At 49.7% G+C, this 18,228-nt stretch overlaps 6 protein-coding genes across 6 annotated transcripts; 5 read left to right on the plus strand and 1 right to left on the minus strand.

Moving 5' to 3' along the window:
• Nucleotides 1-245: 245 nt before the first annotated feature.
• Nucleotides 246-500, plus strand: BC939DRAFT_385482 (uncharacterized protein; the record flags this gene model as incomplete). Its single annotated transcript, XM_051551810.1, has 1 exon — nucleotides 246-500. A coding segment is annotated over one exon (255 nt), but the record flags the coding sequence as incomplete, so codon positions are not given.
• A 2,299-nt stretch (nucleotides 501-2,799) lies between these two features.
• BC939DRAFT_21468 (uncharacterized protein) lies at nucleotides 2,800-7,173 on the plus strand. Its single transcript, XM_051550732.1, has 4 exons — nucleotides 2,800-3,952; nucleotides 4,092-4,173; nucleotides 4,273-6,558; nucleotides 6,656-7,173. The coding sequence occupies exons 1-4, from the start codon at nucleotides 2,999-3,001 to the stop codon at nucleotides 7,006-7,008; spliced, it is 3,675 nt and encodes a 1,224-aa protein (XP_051406996.1). The 5' UTR covers nucleotides 2,800-2,998; the 3' UTR covers nucleotides 7,009-7,173.
• Nucleotides 7,174-7,196: 23 nt separating this feature from the next.
• BC939DRAFT_467398 (uncharacterized protein) lies at nucleotides 7,197-8,137 on the minus strand. The gene is made up of 4 exons (XM_051557781.1): nucleotides 8,048-8,137; nucleotides 7,938-7,948; nucleotides 7,644-7,740; nucleotides 7,197-7,525 (listed from the first exon to the last, which is right to left on the minus strand). The coding sequence occupies exons 1-4, from the start codon at nucleotides 8,066-8,068 to the stop codon at nucleotides 7,433-7,435; spliced, it is 222 nt and encodes a 73-aa protein (XP_051406997.1). The 5' UTR covers nucleotides 8,069-8,137; the 3' UTR covers nucleotides 7,197-7,432.
• BC939DRAFT_533153 (cytidine deaminase-like protein) lies at nucleotides 8,138-9,870 on the plus strand. The gene is made up of 3 exons (XM_051561687.1): nucleotides 8,138-8,724; nucleotides 8,829-9,529; nucleotides 9,650-9,870. Exons 1-3 carry the CDS (start codon nucleotides 8,342-8,344, stop codon nucleotides 9,805-9,807), a joined length of 1,242 nt encoding a protein of 413 aa, XP_051406998.1. The 5' UTR covers nucleotides 8,138-8,341; the 3' UTR covers nucleotides 9,808-9,870.
• Nucleotides 9,871-13,355: 3,485 nt separating this feature from the next.
• On the plus strand, nucleotides 13,356-14,088 carry BC939DRAFT_21586 (uncharacterized protein). The gene has a single exon (XM_051550739.1). It carries the CDS (start codon nucleotides 13,532-13,534, stop codon nucleotides 13,931-13,933), a length of 402 nt encoding a protein of 133 aa, XP_051406999.1. The 5' UTR covers nucleotides 13,356-13,531; the 3' UTR covers nucleotides 13,934-14,088.
• Nucleotides 14,089-16,437: 2,349 nt separating this feature from the next.
• On the plus strand, nucleotides 16,438-17,869 carry BC939DRAFT_481599 (uncharacterized protein; the record flags this gene model as incomplete). The annotated part of the gene is made up of 4 exons (XM_051559038.1): nucleotides 16,438-16,581; nucleotides 16,837-16,856; nucleotides 17,103-17,402; nucleotides 17,473-17,869. The coding sequence occupies 4 exons, from the start codon at nucleotides 16,438-16,440 to the stop codon at nucleotides 17,867-17,869; spliced, it is 861 nt and encodes a 286-aa protein (XP_051407000.1).
• Nucleotides 17,870-18,228: the final 359 nt, after the last annotated feature.

The raw sequence follows: 18,228 nt of genomic DNA on the forward strand, positions 1-18,228 counted from the left end.
CGTATTCTAGATCTGGAGCCAAGGTCTCGAAGACAAAGGGCCAGCTTTCTGCTAACGATAACACAGACATCCCATCGTCATCCACGATTAAGATCGAGATCATGACTCCGTCGACTCCTGCACCATACGGTCCCTCAGCCATGTTAGACGATCAAGAAAGGGAGTCCTTGAATGAGCCTTTGTCCTCTACTCCAGCCATCGGTGTGCCTGCCAAGCGCAAGCGCAGGGTTCGCCAGGTCAAGGCCAAGGTTAAACCCACGTCCTTTGTATGCGAGTCCCCCGGTTGCGGCAAGATTTTTTCACGGGCCTATAATCTGACTTCGCACATGAAGACCCATTCTGACGAGAAGCCCTTCTTGTGCGGATCGTGCCCTCTTGCCTTTGCAAGACGCCATGACCGCGAGCGACACGTTCGATTGCACACTGGCGAGAAACCTTACACGTGTGAAAGCTGCGGTTGTGGCTTTATGAGGAACGATGCCCTTCATCGCCACCAACGAATTTGCGGACAATCTCCGGCAGTATTGATGGTATTATTACAGCAACAACAGCAACAACAACAACAGCAGCAGCAGCAGGGTCAAGGTACTAAGTATCACACGTCTACAGGATACGAGGTCAATTTCCCCCAAGAAAACTAGTGCATTCATTTTCAGCTTCATATCAACACTTTCTTTTGTTTCCAGTATAGTTCCTATTCTTTTCTCATATCCCATGTACATTATCTATATCAAGTTTTATAGCATATCCTTGTTTCTCTGGAACAGTAAGCAGCAGCCATATCATATATCATCATAACACGCTTGCGCTTATAGACTATTTGTCCTTGATAGTGCTCATTTGGCTGATGCTTAACGAATGTAAATCAGATGCTAAGAGACCTACGACACCTCATAGCCTACACATTGCACGCGTTTATGATGGCTGGGGAGCTCGCAAGCAGTTTGTATGGTGCTTGCAGGTCATTTGGGGATAGGATATGGAGGTGGGGCGTGTTATTGCCATCCCAGGGCGTATGATTTTCCCAAAATGTATTTTGAGTTGGAGTTGTGTGCTCGATCAGCTCCCCGCAAGGATGCTGAACCCACTTTTTTTTGGTCGCGAGAAGGTTTGATTTGCTATTGCTTACAGATTCACGGCGGATTCCGGCGCCTTTTCTCCTCTGTGGTCTGCACTCCTTGGAAGCACGAACGTGGACAGGCAGGAGTGCTGCTGCTCTTCGTCGTTGTCGTTGCCACTCGTTCGCCTTCCTTTCACCGCCCTTGTCTCCCCACACACACTCTCTCCTCATCTCTGCATTCACACCCACACTCCACTCATTCCTTCATTCCTCATTCTTAACCCACTCTCTCCCGAAAACAACCAGTGTTCACTTTGTTCTCTCGCTCACTGCTACATAGCACACTCCAGGTGGCCATACTTCTTTTCTCCCCTTCTCTTCTCTTCTCTTCTCTTCATATCAATGAGCCACACATCCTGACAACGGCACTCCCAGCACCACTACTCCCCCCCTCCTCTTCCTTTACAGTCAATTGCACGTCTCTGACCCTTCAATTGTCCTCCCAACTTCACCCATTGCTCCTGCCAGCCATTAACTACCACCCTTTGGAGCGACAGACGCTTGTGCCTGTTGTCCAACCCCAGTACCTGCCAGAGAATACAAAAAGATACTCTCGGACCCACACCTCCTGCAGAACGTGCCCCTATCCACGTTTTTAAAGGCCATGGTCCCATCCTCAACCCCCTCGCCATCTGTCCTCTCTATCCCACATCAACCTCCATCCTCATCCTCATCTATATCATCCCAGGTACAGATATCATCCTCACCACTAACATCAGCCATGTCTGTTGTCGGTGGTACCATATCGTCGTCTGCCTTATCCAGTAGTGGTGCCACAGCAGGAATTACTTGTGGAGCTCAGTCCACCTCTTCTTCATCCACATCAACTCCCCCGCCGTCGCCGCCTCTTTCGGCCTCTGCAGAGGATCGTCCGTCCAAATCGAAACAGATGATCCTCCTCCCAGCGGGGAATGCCTTGACGGGACACAACGGATCTGGAGAGCACCGTCGGGATGAGTCCAAGGCTCAGACCCAGGTGGGACAGAAGAGTGCGGAGGTGGTAACCATATCTGCAACGATGAGATCGAGTCTATCTCCCGGGAGTGAGGGCGCAGCTGAGCAGCGTGATCAGCAACAGCTGCAGGAGGAAAGGCGGCCGTTCCGTGTAACACCTCTGTCGCCACTAAACGGAATTGTGGATGCGACAGCGACAGCGACAGCAGCAGCAGCAGCGGCTGCCGCGGCAGCGTCGTATACGTCCCAGGAACTTGCAATTGCATTCTCGATGGTGACCTCGACTCGGGAGCAACAACAGCAGCAACAACAGAGGCAACAACAGAAAGAGTTGACTATGAGACATGAACAGCAAGGTACGAACATATTACACGCTAGCGTGGATGGTTGGTGTTGTTGTTGCTATAGTTTGTTGTTCATACATCCCCAATCCCCACCCATTACACAAAGTCCTAAAAGAGGTGCTTTTTACCCCGCATTTGCTCCCCTTTGTTTACCTGGAGGGCGAATTTCCCACCGTGGATGAGGGGTGATGATGGAGATAGGACAGGATGACAGGGGTGAATTAAGCCCGAGTCAGTGTTGCATGGCATGAGATGGCATTGCATGTGTGTATGGGATTGGTTCTGGATGGGGGCTGTTCACTGTTCCCGCTACCCTGGCGCCCTTTATCGGGCTCAGAGTCTCTGGGGAATATGAACGGGGGCCTATGTGTTCTTGTAGGTCGTTATCATCGGAGTAAGGGGAGGCACGCTGTTGGTCTGCGATATGAGGTGCTCCCCTCCTCCTCTTGCTTTCCCCCTTTCCCTTCTTCCTTTCTTTCCCAACAACTTCAACCGCCATCGCCACCATCACCAGCCCCTGCTCTCCGTCTTTATTTCCTCCAGCTGTTGCCACTGTCCCACCTCCGCTATTTAATTTCATATGGAGGTCAACAGCGCAGAGGACCATCCCTCTGACCACCATCCCCACCACCGCCACCACCACCAGCCTGGATACAGCGCTGCCTCTACTGCCAAGCCTACCACTACTACTACTGCCGCTACTATTACCACTGCCACAACCACTGCCACAACTACCGCGACTGCTGTCGTCCAGCAAGAGCAACAGCATGGCCATGCTCGACTACCGCAGGAATACGCCGGCAAGCACCGCCACCATTACCAACCGTTATCCCCGCAACAGCAACAACAACAACAACAACAACAACAAGGACATGGACATGCACATGAACATGGACAGCAAGGGCATCAGGAAGACCGCCGTCCGCATCACCATCACCACCAGTCTTATTCCGACAGGGACTCGAGGATGCCACTACAGAGCCATCCCAATCTTAATCAACGTACACAACCTCATCACCTCGATCACCCACGGACGACAGCAGAATCAGCACCAGCACCATACTCTCACGAACAACACCCTCGTTCGCATGGTCATCCTGCTGCTCTTCAGTACAGCCAGACCGAAGGAGATCGCAACCACGTGAATGGAGACAGCAATAGCGACGCCCTTCTTGTTGGGCGGCAAGATAGGGATCTTGATCGGGAACGGGAGCGAGAGCAAGAACGGGAGCGATACGACTACAGCAGCAAGCTGGAACAGGATCATGTTGGTGGCAACAGCAGTGGCAGTATTGGTGGCAACAATAGTGGCAGCAGTACAGGGCACACAGGGCAGCATCAGCATCCTAGGATACGTTCAGCACCACACTCTTTTCATTCTTATCCTATCGGACATCCTTCATACTCTTCTGCCACAGTCTCACACCATCCTAATGCCCTCAACCGATATCCATTCTCTATCCCCTCCATTTCAGACAAGCTGAGCCAGCCGGCTCCAGATGATGGAAACGATGCTCTTTCGTCTCTGTGGAAGGTAAGCCTGCTACATTTGGACGCTCAGAAACTGCTCATTATCATTCCAATTTTGTCCCGGGCACAAACGACCTCTCATCTTCCGGAGACTCCCATGCACACACTGCACAGACACATTAATTGTTGCTCTTATAACACAGAAAACGACGCCGATCCAGGAACCCTACTTCCAAACGCGGCACACAATCGCCTCGCAACACACGCTCTCGACACTCGGAGGAGGTAAGGGTCCAAACTGCCTGCACTCCTGGAGCGATGGTAAGAGTTCGATCAATTGGTACTAATTGTTCAATCGCTCATTGTGCTGTATCAACCTTATAGTGCTATTTTCGCTGGATGAAGTGCCACTGGAGTTCACACAGGATATGTATATCGCTATGAGGAATCGCATCTTTGAATTAGAGGCAAAATCAGTCAACTATTCACCATTTTCATCTTCACGGAAGCGATCTCTCGACAGAACTGGCTTTGATGTCTATCCTGATCGCTTTGGGCCCGACTACGAATCAGGATACTACTACAAGCGGCCAAGTTATGGATATCCTCCACACTCATCCTCTCGTTCACATGGTCCACCCGATGACGGCCGACCGCTCTCTCCAGTCCACAGATATTCATCGTCCTATCCATCATGGTATACTCCAGAGGTGTACACCAATGGATCGCGTTATCCCCCTCATCACAGCAGACGCCCATCAGATCGCGACAGAGACTACCGTCCCTCAGGAACACATTATTACGATCGTGATTCACGTCCTGGATCCCGTCCAAGCTCCCCTCCGCCTGGCAACAGTCCTATGGCGATGCCTTCTACGCGCTCTGCTTACAGCCCTCCGCCTCCTCTATCTACATCTTCCAGGCCGCCGGAGCACCCTGGCCATCCTCATCCACATGGTGCGCCGCCACAGGAATCCCGCCCACCTCACCATCCTGACGATAGGACTCCTCAGGGCCCTTCACATAATGGAGCATACCCCACAGGCATCCATTCACACTCAGCACCACTGTCTCTCACTCAGCAACAACCTGGCCATGCTCCTCGTCCCCATCATCCACAGCATCCCATAAAACCCCATACTCAGCCTCCAGCTCATCACCAATCACCTCCCCAGCACCCTTCACACGGTCAACAACATCCAGCGCAACCGTCCCATGGATACCCATCGAGCCATCAACAGCAACCGCACCAGCGACAAGTAATACTGCCCAATGAAGCAGCTGGCGAAACAGAGATGCGTCAGTCCATCCACCAGCAGCGGCACAGAGCACAGCAGCAAGCACAGTCGGCTCATTCAAGGTCTTATCATCTCCACAAGCATATGCGCATGCTGGATCAGCAGCGTGCGGCGCAAGCGGTGACTCAACAGCAGCAGCAACAATTGCAGCAGCAACAAAAGCAGCAGCAACAACAACAGCAACAGCAGCAGAAACAGCAGTTTCGACCGATCCAGAGGCATTATCAACCCCATCAACAGATGTATCCAGTCCACAACCAGCCGATTCCTATCAAACCGCATCCACAGCCACCATCGCAGCAGCCGCAAGTGCAACCTCAACCTCAAAAACCTCAACAACAACAACAACAACAACAGCAGCAACAGTCTCAGCAGCCTCAAATGTCCGCACTTCGAGCAGCTCTTCTGCCAGCTCAGCAGCGCTTGACACAACAGCAGCAGATGTTGCAGCGATACCAACAACATCGCCAGATGCAGCAGAAGCAGCAGCAATTGCGTCAACTGCAGTACTTACGCAGCCGCCAAGCAGGGTCCTACCCCACACAAAAGAATCCGCACAACGTTACAGCATCTCCTGGATCACACTCTCCAACCCCACCCCGGGTTTTTGGGCCGCAGGTGGATCGACCAATCAAAAAATCGACCCGACCCCTGGAGTGTTCAAACTGTATGGCGCTGGATTCGCTGGCCTGGAGGCCCAAGGCCGAGCTGCAGATCGTTACACCAGATGGTTCCACACCCTCTGGGGCACCCCCGGAATCCGCAACAGAAAGCAAGATATTATGTCCAGCGTGTACACAATATCTGCAGATGCATGGAAAGCCCAGACCTGTGCCTCCGTTCCGCGCCAACTTTCTGAAAAAGATTCACACTCGCTTCAAGCGAGAACTGCAGGAGGTTCGGTTCCAGGGATGGCAGGATGCGCAAGTGCTTGAGATCGAGGACCGGATGGTGGAGCGTGAGTTCCAGATGGTGTTCAATGGATTGGACGAAGGCGATGCGTCTTTGATCCAAAATGAGCAATCGTCCGGCACAGGATCGCCGGCCCCACCCGCCCCTGTAGCAACGGTTGAAGTCTTTGCTTCTACCCCCAGTGAAAAACCTTCTGGGGAGAGCACGGCTATTCCTTCCACTGCCAAGGAACCAGAGACCATTATCATCAAGATTGAGGATGATGATGATGATGACATGCCTTTGAAGACATCGGAGCCAGATCATGTGGAGGTACGTACATTTCAAAGCGAGGCGTCTGTCGGGGAACTCTTTGGTCATCGATGGAGGACTGAGCCCGTGGTCGGATATACGCTGGTGCATTTCGGTGGATCGGACCGTACCCGCATGGTACCCATGAACCCCACGGTTCCATCCCTGAGTAAGTATCGATGCTTGTGTTCGTATTGCATAAATGACTATGTTCTTATTGCCAAACTTTACTGACGATTGCTTACTATGTTTCCATAAATTTGCAGCTGTGACATTCAATCGGTCGACTTCGACGATCACCTTTGCGTTCAGAGTTCTCGTCAATGGATTGTGTTTGCTTTCTTCAGGAGGAGGTCCACCTGCCCTGCATATGCCGGAAATGGCAGACGACGAGGAATCGGAAGGTGAGGAGGAGGTCGTGATTGTCCCGGATAACGATAAGGACGACCCATCGCCCTCGCCACCAGCAGCATCATCGGCAGCAACAACTACGTCTGATGCACCGACGGGAACTAAGGAGGGTGTTGTTAATTCTACTACTGACGTCTCGGAAAAGAGCTTGACGGCGACTGAGGCGATGAGCATGGATGTAGATGAAGTCGGCTCCAAGAACATATAAGCAGAGGGTGCCCCTTTTTTTCTTCCTAATCTTTCCAAGAGGCACTGTCCACACAGCAGCATTTGTATCAGCTAATCTCCCTGTGTATGTTTTTTGTACTTCTAATCCTTAATACAATTTCTCTTATTACTTCTGCCTTGTATGTACAATACTTCGTATCCCTTTTGCTTGCAATTTGTAAAGCGGCTGTTGAATGAATGTTTATATGTTTATTGCAAGTTGCAAAAGTTGTTTGTTCTAATGGGCGCTCTGTTACTCTGTTAATCTGCTAATCCTGGCTTTGCTTTCCCCCCACCCTCTTTTGATGCATGGTATGAACATGTTCACTAGTTTCCAAAAAAAAGTGTCCTGCGGATAAACTATCGCTTATCCTGACGGCGAAAAAAGAAAAGGAAAAAAAAAAAACCATCCCGAAAGCCTAAGATCAAACACTAAAGGAAGACTCTGAGGGGATGGGTTCCTTTGGATGTTTCGCTTCCATGTGCTGGACGATCAGCTTGTAGTTGGCGATCATCAACTATTGGACAATCAAAATAAATTGTTCAGAAACCAAAGGGGTGATTTGGTTATCAGTCGAGTCTCTGACTGAAGGCGTTACTCCGAGGAAAAGATGGGGTAGAGGAGGACGGACTTACCATGCACTTGGGACACTTGAACTTGTTGCCCTCGACCATGGCCTTCAATTGACTCTTGGGAGGTGCATTGGCCGCGGCACGCTTCTCGGCGTTGGCTCTATAGGATGAGAGCAGATGGCGATGGAGCGGGAGGGGTGAGTGTCGGGTCTGCTTGGTTTGGTGAATCAGCGATACGAAGCAGGCAGGCAGGACGGGATCCTGTTGTCCATAATTGCTTTGTCTCTTCTATATCCAAGGTTATGGTGGCGCTGTTGTTCCTGGTCCAAATCGAGCGGCGCTAGTTCTAATTCTCACCTAGCTTGTTGCTAAAAAAAGAGTATGGAAGAAAGCTGTTAGGCGAAGACGTTCCTGGCAACGAGTCGATATGATACCTAGACAGGTGGAGGGGGACGAGTGCACGGTACCTTTTGCAGTCCGCGGGTCATGGCGAGCGAGGGAAAAATATATATGTCGATTTGGACAAAGAAGGTGGGTTTGGTCGGATGGATGATGGCGAAAGCAAGCGATGCCGAGAAGGGAGGGTTTCTTTTCTTTCGTTTTCCCGAAATCGTGGCTTATTGGATCTTGACTAGCCGGAGCTGGTTGGGTTGGGCAGGAGGAACTGTGGAGCGCCCTTGATCTTAAGATCAGCTCAGGGGCAAGACAGACAGGAACCGCCAAATCAGGACAAGGACGAACCAAACCATACAGTATTCAGAATGTTTGTTGGAATCGTTGGATCATCGTGCAGCGGAAAGCACGAGGTGATGAATCAACTCGCATCGCTTTACGGCTTCACGCGGCTGTACCTTCAGCTCTCGACTTCAACTTTGTCCTCAACGTCGTCCAATATTAGCCAGCCTCGTAATGGATATACTCGACCACAGAAGCAGGATCAGAAGCGGGATCAGAAGCAGGAAGATAAGGAGTTCAGCTCAATCGAAGCGATGCTGGACCACGTTACGCTGAACTGGATGCAGCACTTTGTCACCTGCGACGTCCAGACAGTTCAAGGGATCGCTATTCTTCGGAAGCGTCCCTTCTTCTTGTTGTTGTCCGTCGAAAGCCCGATGATGATGCGGTATCACCGCTGCGTCGCCCGGTAAGATCCAATGGCTTCGAAAAAATGTATTAAAGCGGACGAAAATCAATTACATTGAAGTATAGGGTGCTGACATGGTGCGTACTTTTGGGGGTAATTTGTAGGACCCAGGCGCAAGGAAAGGATGCTCCGACACTGGAAGAGTTTGTAGAAGCGACGGATACGGCACTTTATAGCACACCCACAACCGCGACGACGCCTACAGCGTCCAGATCGCTTTCGGTGTTTCCAATACGATCTCTGGACTCGGAGCAGGATGTAACACCACTACCATCTCTTGAAGATACCGTTGACCAGTCGCGCTCGCTATTATCCTCACCCAACCCTGACTCTATCATGTCGCCCTCACTGTTTCATTCGCATTCCTTCTATACTTCCCCGCCCTACAAACTCCTCTCGATGTCCGACCTTTCGCTCCTCAACAACCATTCTGATCTCGTCTCCCTCCAACAGTCTCTCATTTCACTTGATATTACAAATCCGGATCTGTTGCGGCCCTCTTGGGATTCTTATTTCATGTACCTCGCGAATCTGGCGGCACGTCGATCGAATTGTATGAAACGGCGGGTCGGTTGTGTGCTCGTGCGAGAGAAACGAGTGATCGCGACAGGATATAATGGCACGCCGAAGAATCTAACGAATTGCAACGACGGCGGATGCTTGAGGTGTAATCAGGCCACGCCCTGTGGAAAGGGACTGGACCGGTGTTTGTGTATGCATGCGGAGGAAAATGCGTTATTAGAGGCCGGGAGAGAAAGAGTTGGTAGTGGAAGTACGATCTATTGTAACACTTGTCCGTGTTTAGGTAAAAGAAGCTATGTTCTGAAGGCATTGATGCGTCGACAGAGCGGGCTCTATTCTGATACCATTACCCTCTTTTTTTTTTTCTTTTTCTTTTTTTTTCTTTTTTGGGTCTCTTCTGTAGGCTGCGCCATTAAAATTGTTCAGGTCGGGGTCAGCCAGGTGGTGTATTCAGAGTCGTATGGGATGGACGATCTCACAGCTGAAGTGTTCCGGAAAGCTAAGGTGGAGCTCCGTCAGCATGCCACTCCGGGCATAAAGCTCGATCAATCCAGTCCATGATAATATAGATATCGTATAATAAAAAAACGAATACGTGTTATTGCTTCAAAGAACAATAAAGGGTCACTTTTTCGTTTGCTTGAAAGTGGCCACTGGTGATCTTCCATAACACGAATATGTAGCTCTGCGAGCAAAGGACGACAGAGAAGAGCGAGTGAAATATGCACTGCCACATTGGACAGGCCATGGCCCACATCGCCAGGAAATCTTTATCTTTATTATTAGATTTGATCGTTGGTTTTTTTTTTCCCTTTAAGTAGGACGACGTTTTCATTCTCAAAGAAACCAACGTTCACAGCATGACCACCAGCTCGCGCCGATACCCTAGAGCTGTTACCAATCCCATTTTTCTCTTTCCACAAGAACTTCCTCCCGTGGTCTTGGCCCATGATGTCTCTCTCTCCATGCCGTCCCAAGTCCTACCGCCAATGGAAGTACCCTTTCACGCTGCATTGGATCTCGATGCGTCTGATGTTCAGCTCGAGCGATCGCTCATGCCTGATCTCCAAGAAGATGACAACAATGCCATTGAAAGCTACATTACGTCCTTCCCATGTATCAAAGTTCTTTCCGTTATTGCACTATTCATGTCCCTGTGCTTTTACTTTGTCCTTTGAGCCAACGCCAGTTGACAGTAAGATGGACCCTGCCCCTCGCCCCTTTTAGATATAAAATCACACAGACCACAGAATTTCAGTTGTACCTGAAATTCCGTTATGATTGGGCGAATGGGTTTCTAGAAATAAGCAATACGCACAGACACGCTAGAAGCCTGCATGCCGAACCCACGCTCATAAATTTTCTTTCTCACATAAACGGCTACCTATTGTATGAATACAACGTGCAGCTTGGTAGGAACTGGAGTCTTCGTACTTAGCTTTACGATTAGCATGTTAGGATACGATTGTATGATGCAAGTTTAAGAGCTGTTTGCGCTCTCTCGATCAAAATGGGTCAAAGGCAGGTCTCCTAGGGGCGCTTCGTTGGGCTGATGTGGGATCGTGCTGTGGCGAAGGCTCAACTTCAGATTTAGAAGGAATGGGTTCAAGTTGTGTCTTGAAGTCGCGGTGGTAAAAAGGGTGCTTTATTTATTCATAGTCAAGCAGACAGAAAAAAGTATGATTGAAAAGATATCTTTATTTGATGCAGAAATCTTCCTGCTCCATCCATCATTATCGCCCAGAATCATTGATCTCGTTGCCATCTCGTATCGCTGCATTTCGTATCGCCGATGTTCCTAAGGTACTCAAAAAAAAGAGAAGATGCCGCCAGTATTTTCATCCTTATTGTTCAGCTTCCATTGTCCATGTAAAAATCTTCTCACCGTGAAAGCCCACCCCTTTCCCACAGACCTTTAAGGCCGACCTTGATCTTCCAGACTTCTGCCCCGAAGGGTCGTGAGCCGGGTCATGCAGACTTCTGCTCCGAGGAGACCTGAGTCGCGTCATCCTTGCTTCTGTCCCCGAAGAGAACGTGGGCCGGGTGTTCCTGAATGTGTCCAGTACATCTCGATCCTGCATACTTCTATACTATCCTGATGCTACGTCATGCGGCCCCTTCATCCGTAGATGGTGCGGGTCGCGCCATGCAGACTTCTGCCCCGAAGGGTCGTGAGCCGCGTCATGCTGCCCCTTCATCCGTAGATGGTGCGGGTTGCGCCATGCAGACTTCTGCCTCGAAGGGTCGTGAGCCGCGCCATGCCACCCCTACGTGCTAAGACGGTGCGGGCTGCGTCCTGTATAATCCTGATCCTGCATGCTCCTATACTATCCTGATACTACGTCATGCGGCCCCTTCATCCGTAGATGGTGCGGGTCGCGCCATGCAGACTTCTGCCTCGAAGGGTCGTGAGCCGCGTCATGCTACCCCTACGTACTGAGACGGTGCGGGCTGCGTCATGCAAACTTCTGCCTCGAAGGGACGTGGGTCGCGTCATCCTTGCTTCTGTCTCCGAAGAGAGCGTGAGCCGGGGATAGGTGCTGGGTGCTGAAGATGGATGCTGGGTGCTGGGTGATGAACGATGGGTGATGGGTGCTAGGTGATGGGCGATGGGCGATGGGTGATGGGTGATGGGTAATGGGTGATGAGTGATGGGTGATGGGTGGTGTGTAGTAGTGTATTGTTGGTTTGTGGAGAGGGTGTCCGTGCGCGTGGGTTGTTGTGCTGTGTGAGGGTTGGTTCTGTGGAGAAGTGTGGGAAGACAAGAAAAAGTATGTCAGAGAAGGAGAAAGTCAAAAGTGAAGGCGGACATGTGTAGAGTGACGTGAGAAAGTAGAGAGTGGAGATGGAAAGTGGACGTGAAGAGTGTACGTGCAAAGTGGATGTGGAAAGTGGACGTGCAAAGTGGTAGAGGGTGTAAGTGGAAAGGGCAAGTGGAAAGGGCAAGTGGAAAAGGCAAGTGGAAAGGGCAGGTGGAAAGGGGCGGAAAAAGAGATAAAAGTGGGCTTATGAATATTACTTACCTTGATAGCTTTGTTGCTGTCTTGCGCCCAGTTTTATCCAGTCGATCCTGTAGGAGACATCAGATTAAGAGGTGATGGTGAAGCTGAAGCGAAAGAAGAGAACGCCTCCTTTTATAACCCCCTGGGACAAGTCACTCCCAATTGACCGTGGTGGGATCCTCGTTTTTCTAATTGCACACAGTAGCCACAGTTAGGCCTTGAAGGACTAGCAAAGGCAGTTGAAATTGGCGGTCACGTTCTGCCTATCCGTATGATATCCAGGGTGTAATAGCAAGCAATGGGTGCTTCAATCCACCCTCCTTGGACTCCAGATGGAGTTTTTCTACGATAATTTCCTCCGGTCAAGGCAGGGCTCATTTTCAGGCGTAGACACTTGTTTAGGTTAAGCATCTTCCCACCAACTTTGCTCAGCATGACCTAAACACAGATCGGCCTATGAGCATGAGAGCAAATAGGAGTATGAAACTTAACCACATCAACAAAATAAGATTGAACCGCACACAAGAAACGTGCTTATCTTCTTCCTTCGCGTTTGATCTTCTCGTCATGCATGTATGCATTAATCAAATTCACGGTTTTGACCGTGTTATATAACTCTCAATGAAAAAAACACCTCCTCAATACTAACGGTATCCCCTCGGTCCCCAACGTTAATGAGGACCTAATTGAGTCCAGGTGGCAGTGCCTTTCCACATTTTATTTTAAATGAACTTCATCGCGACAAAGATTGGGCATTTCTTCATCATCACCCTTCGATCTCGCTTCAGAATCAGCGCCTTTCACATCGAAACATATCATTGTCTCCACAAGCACCAGTTTGCTTATGTCAGCCGAAAACGTTTCTCTCAATATTCACTTCTTCATTCTCATCCAAAATCACATCATCCCTGGATCTCATTCCTGACCTGACTTTCCGCAAAATGAAGCACGGCATCGTCTTCGCAGGCACCGATTTAAAGCACATTTTCAAAATCGCCATTTGCCGGCCATTACTTTTAAATGGCACACAAGCAATATCATGCCGTGTCTGTCATGTACCAAATGAAGGAAAAGGCATTCATAACCCTATTATTTTTTATTTAGGCTGTGGCCGGTGTAAGAAGGAGCGCCGTGAGAAGAAGGCCGATGAACAGATCGCGAACGGGCAGGCAGCAAGTTGGTAATATACTATAGCTGCTGTGGACCTCGAAGACTATGATGAAGAAGTTGCCAAAGCCCTGTCCCTGTCCAATGCCCAAGCTACTTCACCGGGCGAGTCCTCCATGGTCATAGGTAATTTGAGAAAACGCCCCCGCCCAGATCCCCTTTTTGAGACTCGGCCCAGCGATCTGGTAGAAGGGCAAGAGCAGGTAGCCTGGGAGATAATTCAAAGATTGCAGAAGAAGGTCAAGGAGCTGCAAAGTCAGGTCAGACAAATACGACAAGCCACGCCTCCGAGCAACACGTTCGTTTCAATCAAACAACACAAGCGGCCTGCAGGAAAAAGCTGTTTAACGGAGGAACGCAAAGCACTGCTTCGTTGTTACGAGATTTGTAGAGGAGAGAAGGAACATGCGAAACTGGTAACAACATCGGATCCCTTATTGCGAACGACTTTTTACGTAGGATATTCCATCAATACCGTCAATAACACTGTGCTAAGAAGGGATAATAGAGACACCTGAGACAAGCCTTTCTGCAAAAAGTCAAGAGGATACTCGGTGGTTGAGGCATATATGGTGAGAGGTTCTAGTAAACGGGGTGTGGGCTGTGCTCGGAGCTGCATCGAGGCTGTACGTAACCGTTTGCAATCCCCGCTATAACCATACTTCATCGTTTGCTTCAGACCTTCGACGAATTGCTACCGATTTGAACGCCAAGAGACAAGTCGTTAACATTAGAACCCTTTTTAACCACATCAAGGGGCTATTCGCGGATCAGTCCAAGCTCCCGATCAAGGAAGCGATCCGCCTACTGATGAGGAAAATGGGCTAGATGCCGAGAACGCTTGGAGATTTGTCGAGACCGAGGATATCAAGGCCAAGGGGCGGCACTACCTTCGAGAACGGCGGTCTGACAAGTACAAAGATGCTGCGTTTGTGTATTTGGACGGATCGTACTGTGACCAGAACCATGTTAACAACAAGGTTAATTTATGTTTGTTTTTATCATATGCAAATAAACTCATTTTCAACTTTTATCTTGTCGTAAACATAGTTCTGGTTCACTCATGGAATGATGATGCATCGTACGAACAAGGGCAAGCGATACTGCGTTATCCATGCTAGTTGGAAGCACGATTGGATAGGAAACTACGGATCTGGCCAGCTAAACATTGAGGAACTAACGCCTTAATTTTCTCGACGAGCTTTGTCGTTACGCAAGGATAATCTTAGGTTTCCCAACGTTGTATCTATAATGGAATAATGGACAATGCCAAGTATCATCGCGGGGGACAGCAAGGATAAAATCAGCAGAACGATGAAGCCGAGCAAGGCGATACTGAACAAGACATCCAGTCTAAAAACACGATCCTTTCGCAGCTCAGCAAACATGAGCTGTATCAGCGTCTTCAGAGGATGAATGTTGATGTCAAATTGCTCAATGCACTCGAGAGGAAACAACTGTGTGAGATGGCTAAGAGGCAGCAATACAAGGTTCCTCTTGCCTCAGACGCCATTGCTCAGGAGTAAGAACCCATCGCAGTATCAAGATCATCGTCGCGTTATGCCTTATTCAGCTGTTAGACTAACTACAACGCTGATTTCTCCTGGATATGGCTACCATATTCCCTGGCTACCCCCTTACTATCCTGATCTCGATTCCATTGAGGAAGCCTACGGAATTGTGAAGGTTTATGTGGCCTTCCGTAACGACGGATCCAACTTCCAAAGTTGGTTTTGAAAGGCATAGAGGAAGCAGGTCCAAAATAGGTGGACCTGATGAGGTGGGTAGAGGGTAGCAAAGGGGGATACAGAGCAGCATCACATATAGATGGGCGTCGCCCTTCCCCTTTACCGATCGACCTTGGTGAAGAATCAGGCGAAGAAGAGAGAGAAGAGGAGGATAGCGTAGATTGGGAGGTTCTATTGTTTGGCTTGGAGATTTGAGATACGAATTAAGGTTGGAATTAAAGTTATGCAGCCTATACCATGCCGCAGCCCGATGTTTTTTTCTTGATAAACCATGCTAAATGGTCCCATCCGGACGACCTAGTGATATATTTTGAGCAGCTTTCTTCCATCCGCACTTGTTCTGTCAGGAATCCGACGCTTAATACTTTCCGGTGCTGTTTCGTGGTCTAATTGTTGCACTAATGACCGCGTAAAAAGTATAGCTATCGGAAGCCTTTAATGCTGGACTTGAGCGCGCTTGGACCGAATCGTTGGTTACATGGGAATGCCCTGTAATTTGGAAAGTTGTAGTTTTGGACCGCGTGAGAAACTTTGGACCTAAAAAACAGCTCTTTTCTCAACAATGCTCAACAACCCTTTTCCTCTTATCCCCATCCATATCCCTCACTACACCTCAGCACCTTCCGGAAGTCTCATCCTAGGTCTGTCCTTCTGCCTCATCTTCACTCTACCACCCGACGTCATGCCTTCCTGTGTCGCAACTCCCATCCTCCCTCTTTTTTTTTAGGGCAACAGTATGGAAATCCGAAGACAGAAAAATATAAGTGCACAAATCTCACCTCTGTCGTCTGATTCTGCACTACATTGTAACTACCGCATGTCTGGGAATAAATATGAGGCAAACGAGTTCACCCAGCCTGACTTTAGCGCCGATCAGGTTGATACGATCGAACCAGACTACGTCAAGAGCAGGAGGCAGAAAGCCAGGTCCAAGGGAAAAGGGAAGGGCAAGGCCGTCAATAAGAAGGCCAAGACCAAGTCCAAGGGCAAGAAACCCTGTAAAGAAAAATTCTGCGCAATCCCGCTTCAAGAAGGACTCGGCAGCAGGAGGACTCAGAAACAGCCAAAAAAAGGACGAAAGCGAAGCATTGGAAGCATGGTTGGAGAATGATAAACGGCAATTTCGCAACAATAACGATGAGCCTTGGAGCGATTGATCGCCGCCTTCGACGTGGATTCCTGATGAAGGACAGCACTGTTGAAGACTTCGTGGCGAGTCAGCACATCGAACCTACTATTCAGGACATCGTTAAGCTCAACGCGAATATGATCAGATGTGGGAGCCTGGCGACGTTCAGCTATATCAACACGATCATGACAGAGTATCCGCCAATAAGCCAGGCTCAGAGGATATTCTAACCCGTCGCGACAAGTTCCAGTACAATTCGCAGGAGAAGCATGGATTTTTCAAGACGCACGTGAAAGGGCTATACCACTGGGATGACGGACTCTAGGGCAGCGGCGACGGTTTTAATTCGGCTTCGGCGACACCTGAATCCTTTAAGACCCTGCCTGGGAACAAGGACGCCATGGTTCAAAAAATCAAGGGGCATCTCGACAACGCGGCCTCAACTCGATGTCTGGATCAAGTCGGCCAAACACTGGGAAACCTGATCAGATGCCATATCCGTGCTTTTGTTTCAAAGTTAAAAATATACATCATCTTTGCATAGATCGAGGCCTGGAACCCAGAGTGAGCAGCGATTCAGAAAAGAGCGGCTTTCTTAGGCACGGTCGACGACCAGAGCAAGCCCTTAGTCCATGATCCGGTGTTCTTATTCTGGGCCATCAATACCGAACTGTCATCCTCAAAACAGTTTGCGTATCTCCCAATGCCAGCCTACAAAGACAACCTCTGCCTGATCAGTGAATGGCATTTGGCGGAAGCTGTTTTGAGAACTAGAGGAGTGAATTTCAAAGTTCGGAACAAACTGACTAGGATGTTCGGAGGACCCACAAAGGCCAAATTAAAGACACAGTCTCATCTGGGAGAGCTTTTTCGAAAGCTGTTTTTCCATGGCATGGAAGCCAACCACGACCGACATGCCTGTGTCGAATTCCCTGATGACAAGTCCTTGCTGCGCTTGGTCTATCTGGATTCTTTGCTTTGCCAAAATGAGCTTGACATACCCACGACTCAGCTTGTGGACACACCAGAGCACAAAAGGGCCAAGGAGGATGTGAAGACAGCACTCAAGAAGAGTATCCTGGCCATAGACAACGCTACTCGGGCGAGAAAGTACGTGCTCGCTAGCACTTTGCAAACCGATGGGCATCGGCGCGAGATCCACTCCTACAGTCTGATTCAGCGCAAGAAGAAGGAAAAAGGAGGACGAGGACAAGGACAACAGTAAGGAGGCATCTCAGAGCGGCGCCTCCTGCTCCACAAAGCAGCCGAAGGTGAAGAAGAATGATCAGCAGGACATCACAGGCGCTAGCATGGCCTCAGCCATGCCCATGAGGTCTATGGTGAAGTACCTGACCGAAGCGATCCCGGGTCCAGAGGCACTGCAAAAGGAATTTGACAATCAGGAGAGCCATGTTGTGCTCGCCATCGACCCCAGCATAAAGAATACTGCCGCGGCTGTGATCGTGGATTCGCTTATCCCTGAAATGTCCTGGAACCTGTCGCTACCCAAAGGATGCCACACCTGGAACAGCCGACGATACACAAGGCTGTTAAGGTGCCTCAGAAACAAAAAATGAATCGAGGCTGCAGAGGAGATGGTGAGCATCAAACGACCTGGATGCAAAGACTCAGCCGGTAAAGTGTTCCGACCCTCAAGGAGTCGACTTGGCTCTGCAGTTTGAAGAACTCAAGGATCCCTGGCAACAGCATGCAGACTCAGGCTTCACGGTCGAGCAAGACTTGAGGGCCTTTTACGGATCGAAGCGTCTGAAGGTCACTCGTCATTGCAAGGAACAAGGGGGAAGTCCGAGGCAGGACGCGCAATCGGTAGGATGCTTAAAGCGGCGCACAGGAGGGCAAAGACTGATCAACGACGACCTATGGTCGTCATCGGTGATGGTGACCTCAGGGGCAAGGGCGGGGGACCGGTCAAGCC

This window comes from Gamsiella multidivaricata (assembly GCF_025024155.1).
Source record: "Gamsiella multidivaricata strain RSA 2152 chromosome Unknown BC939scaffold_108, whole genome shotgun sequence".
Lineage (NCBI taxonomy): Eukaryota > Fungi > Mortierellomycota > Mortierellomycetes > Mortierellales > Mortierellaceae > Gamsiella > Gamsiella multidivaricata.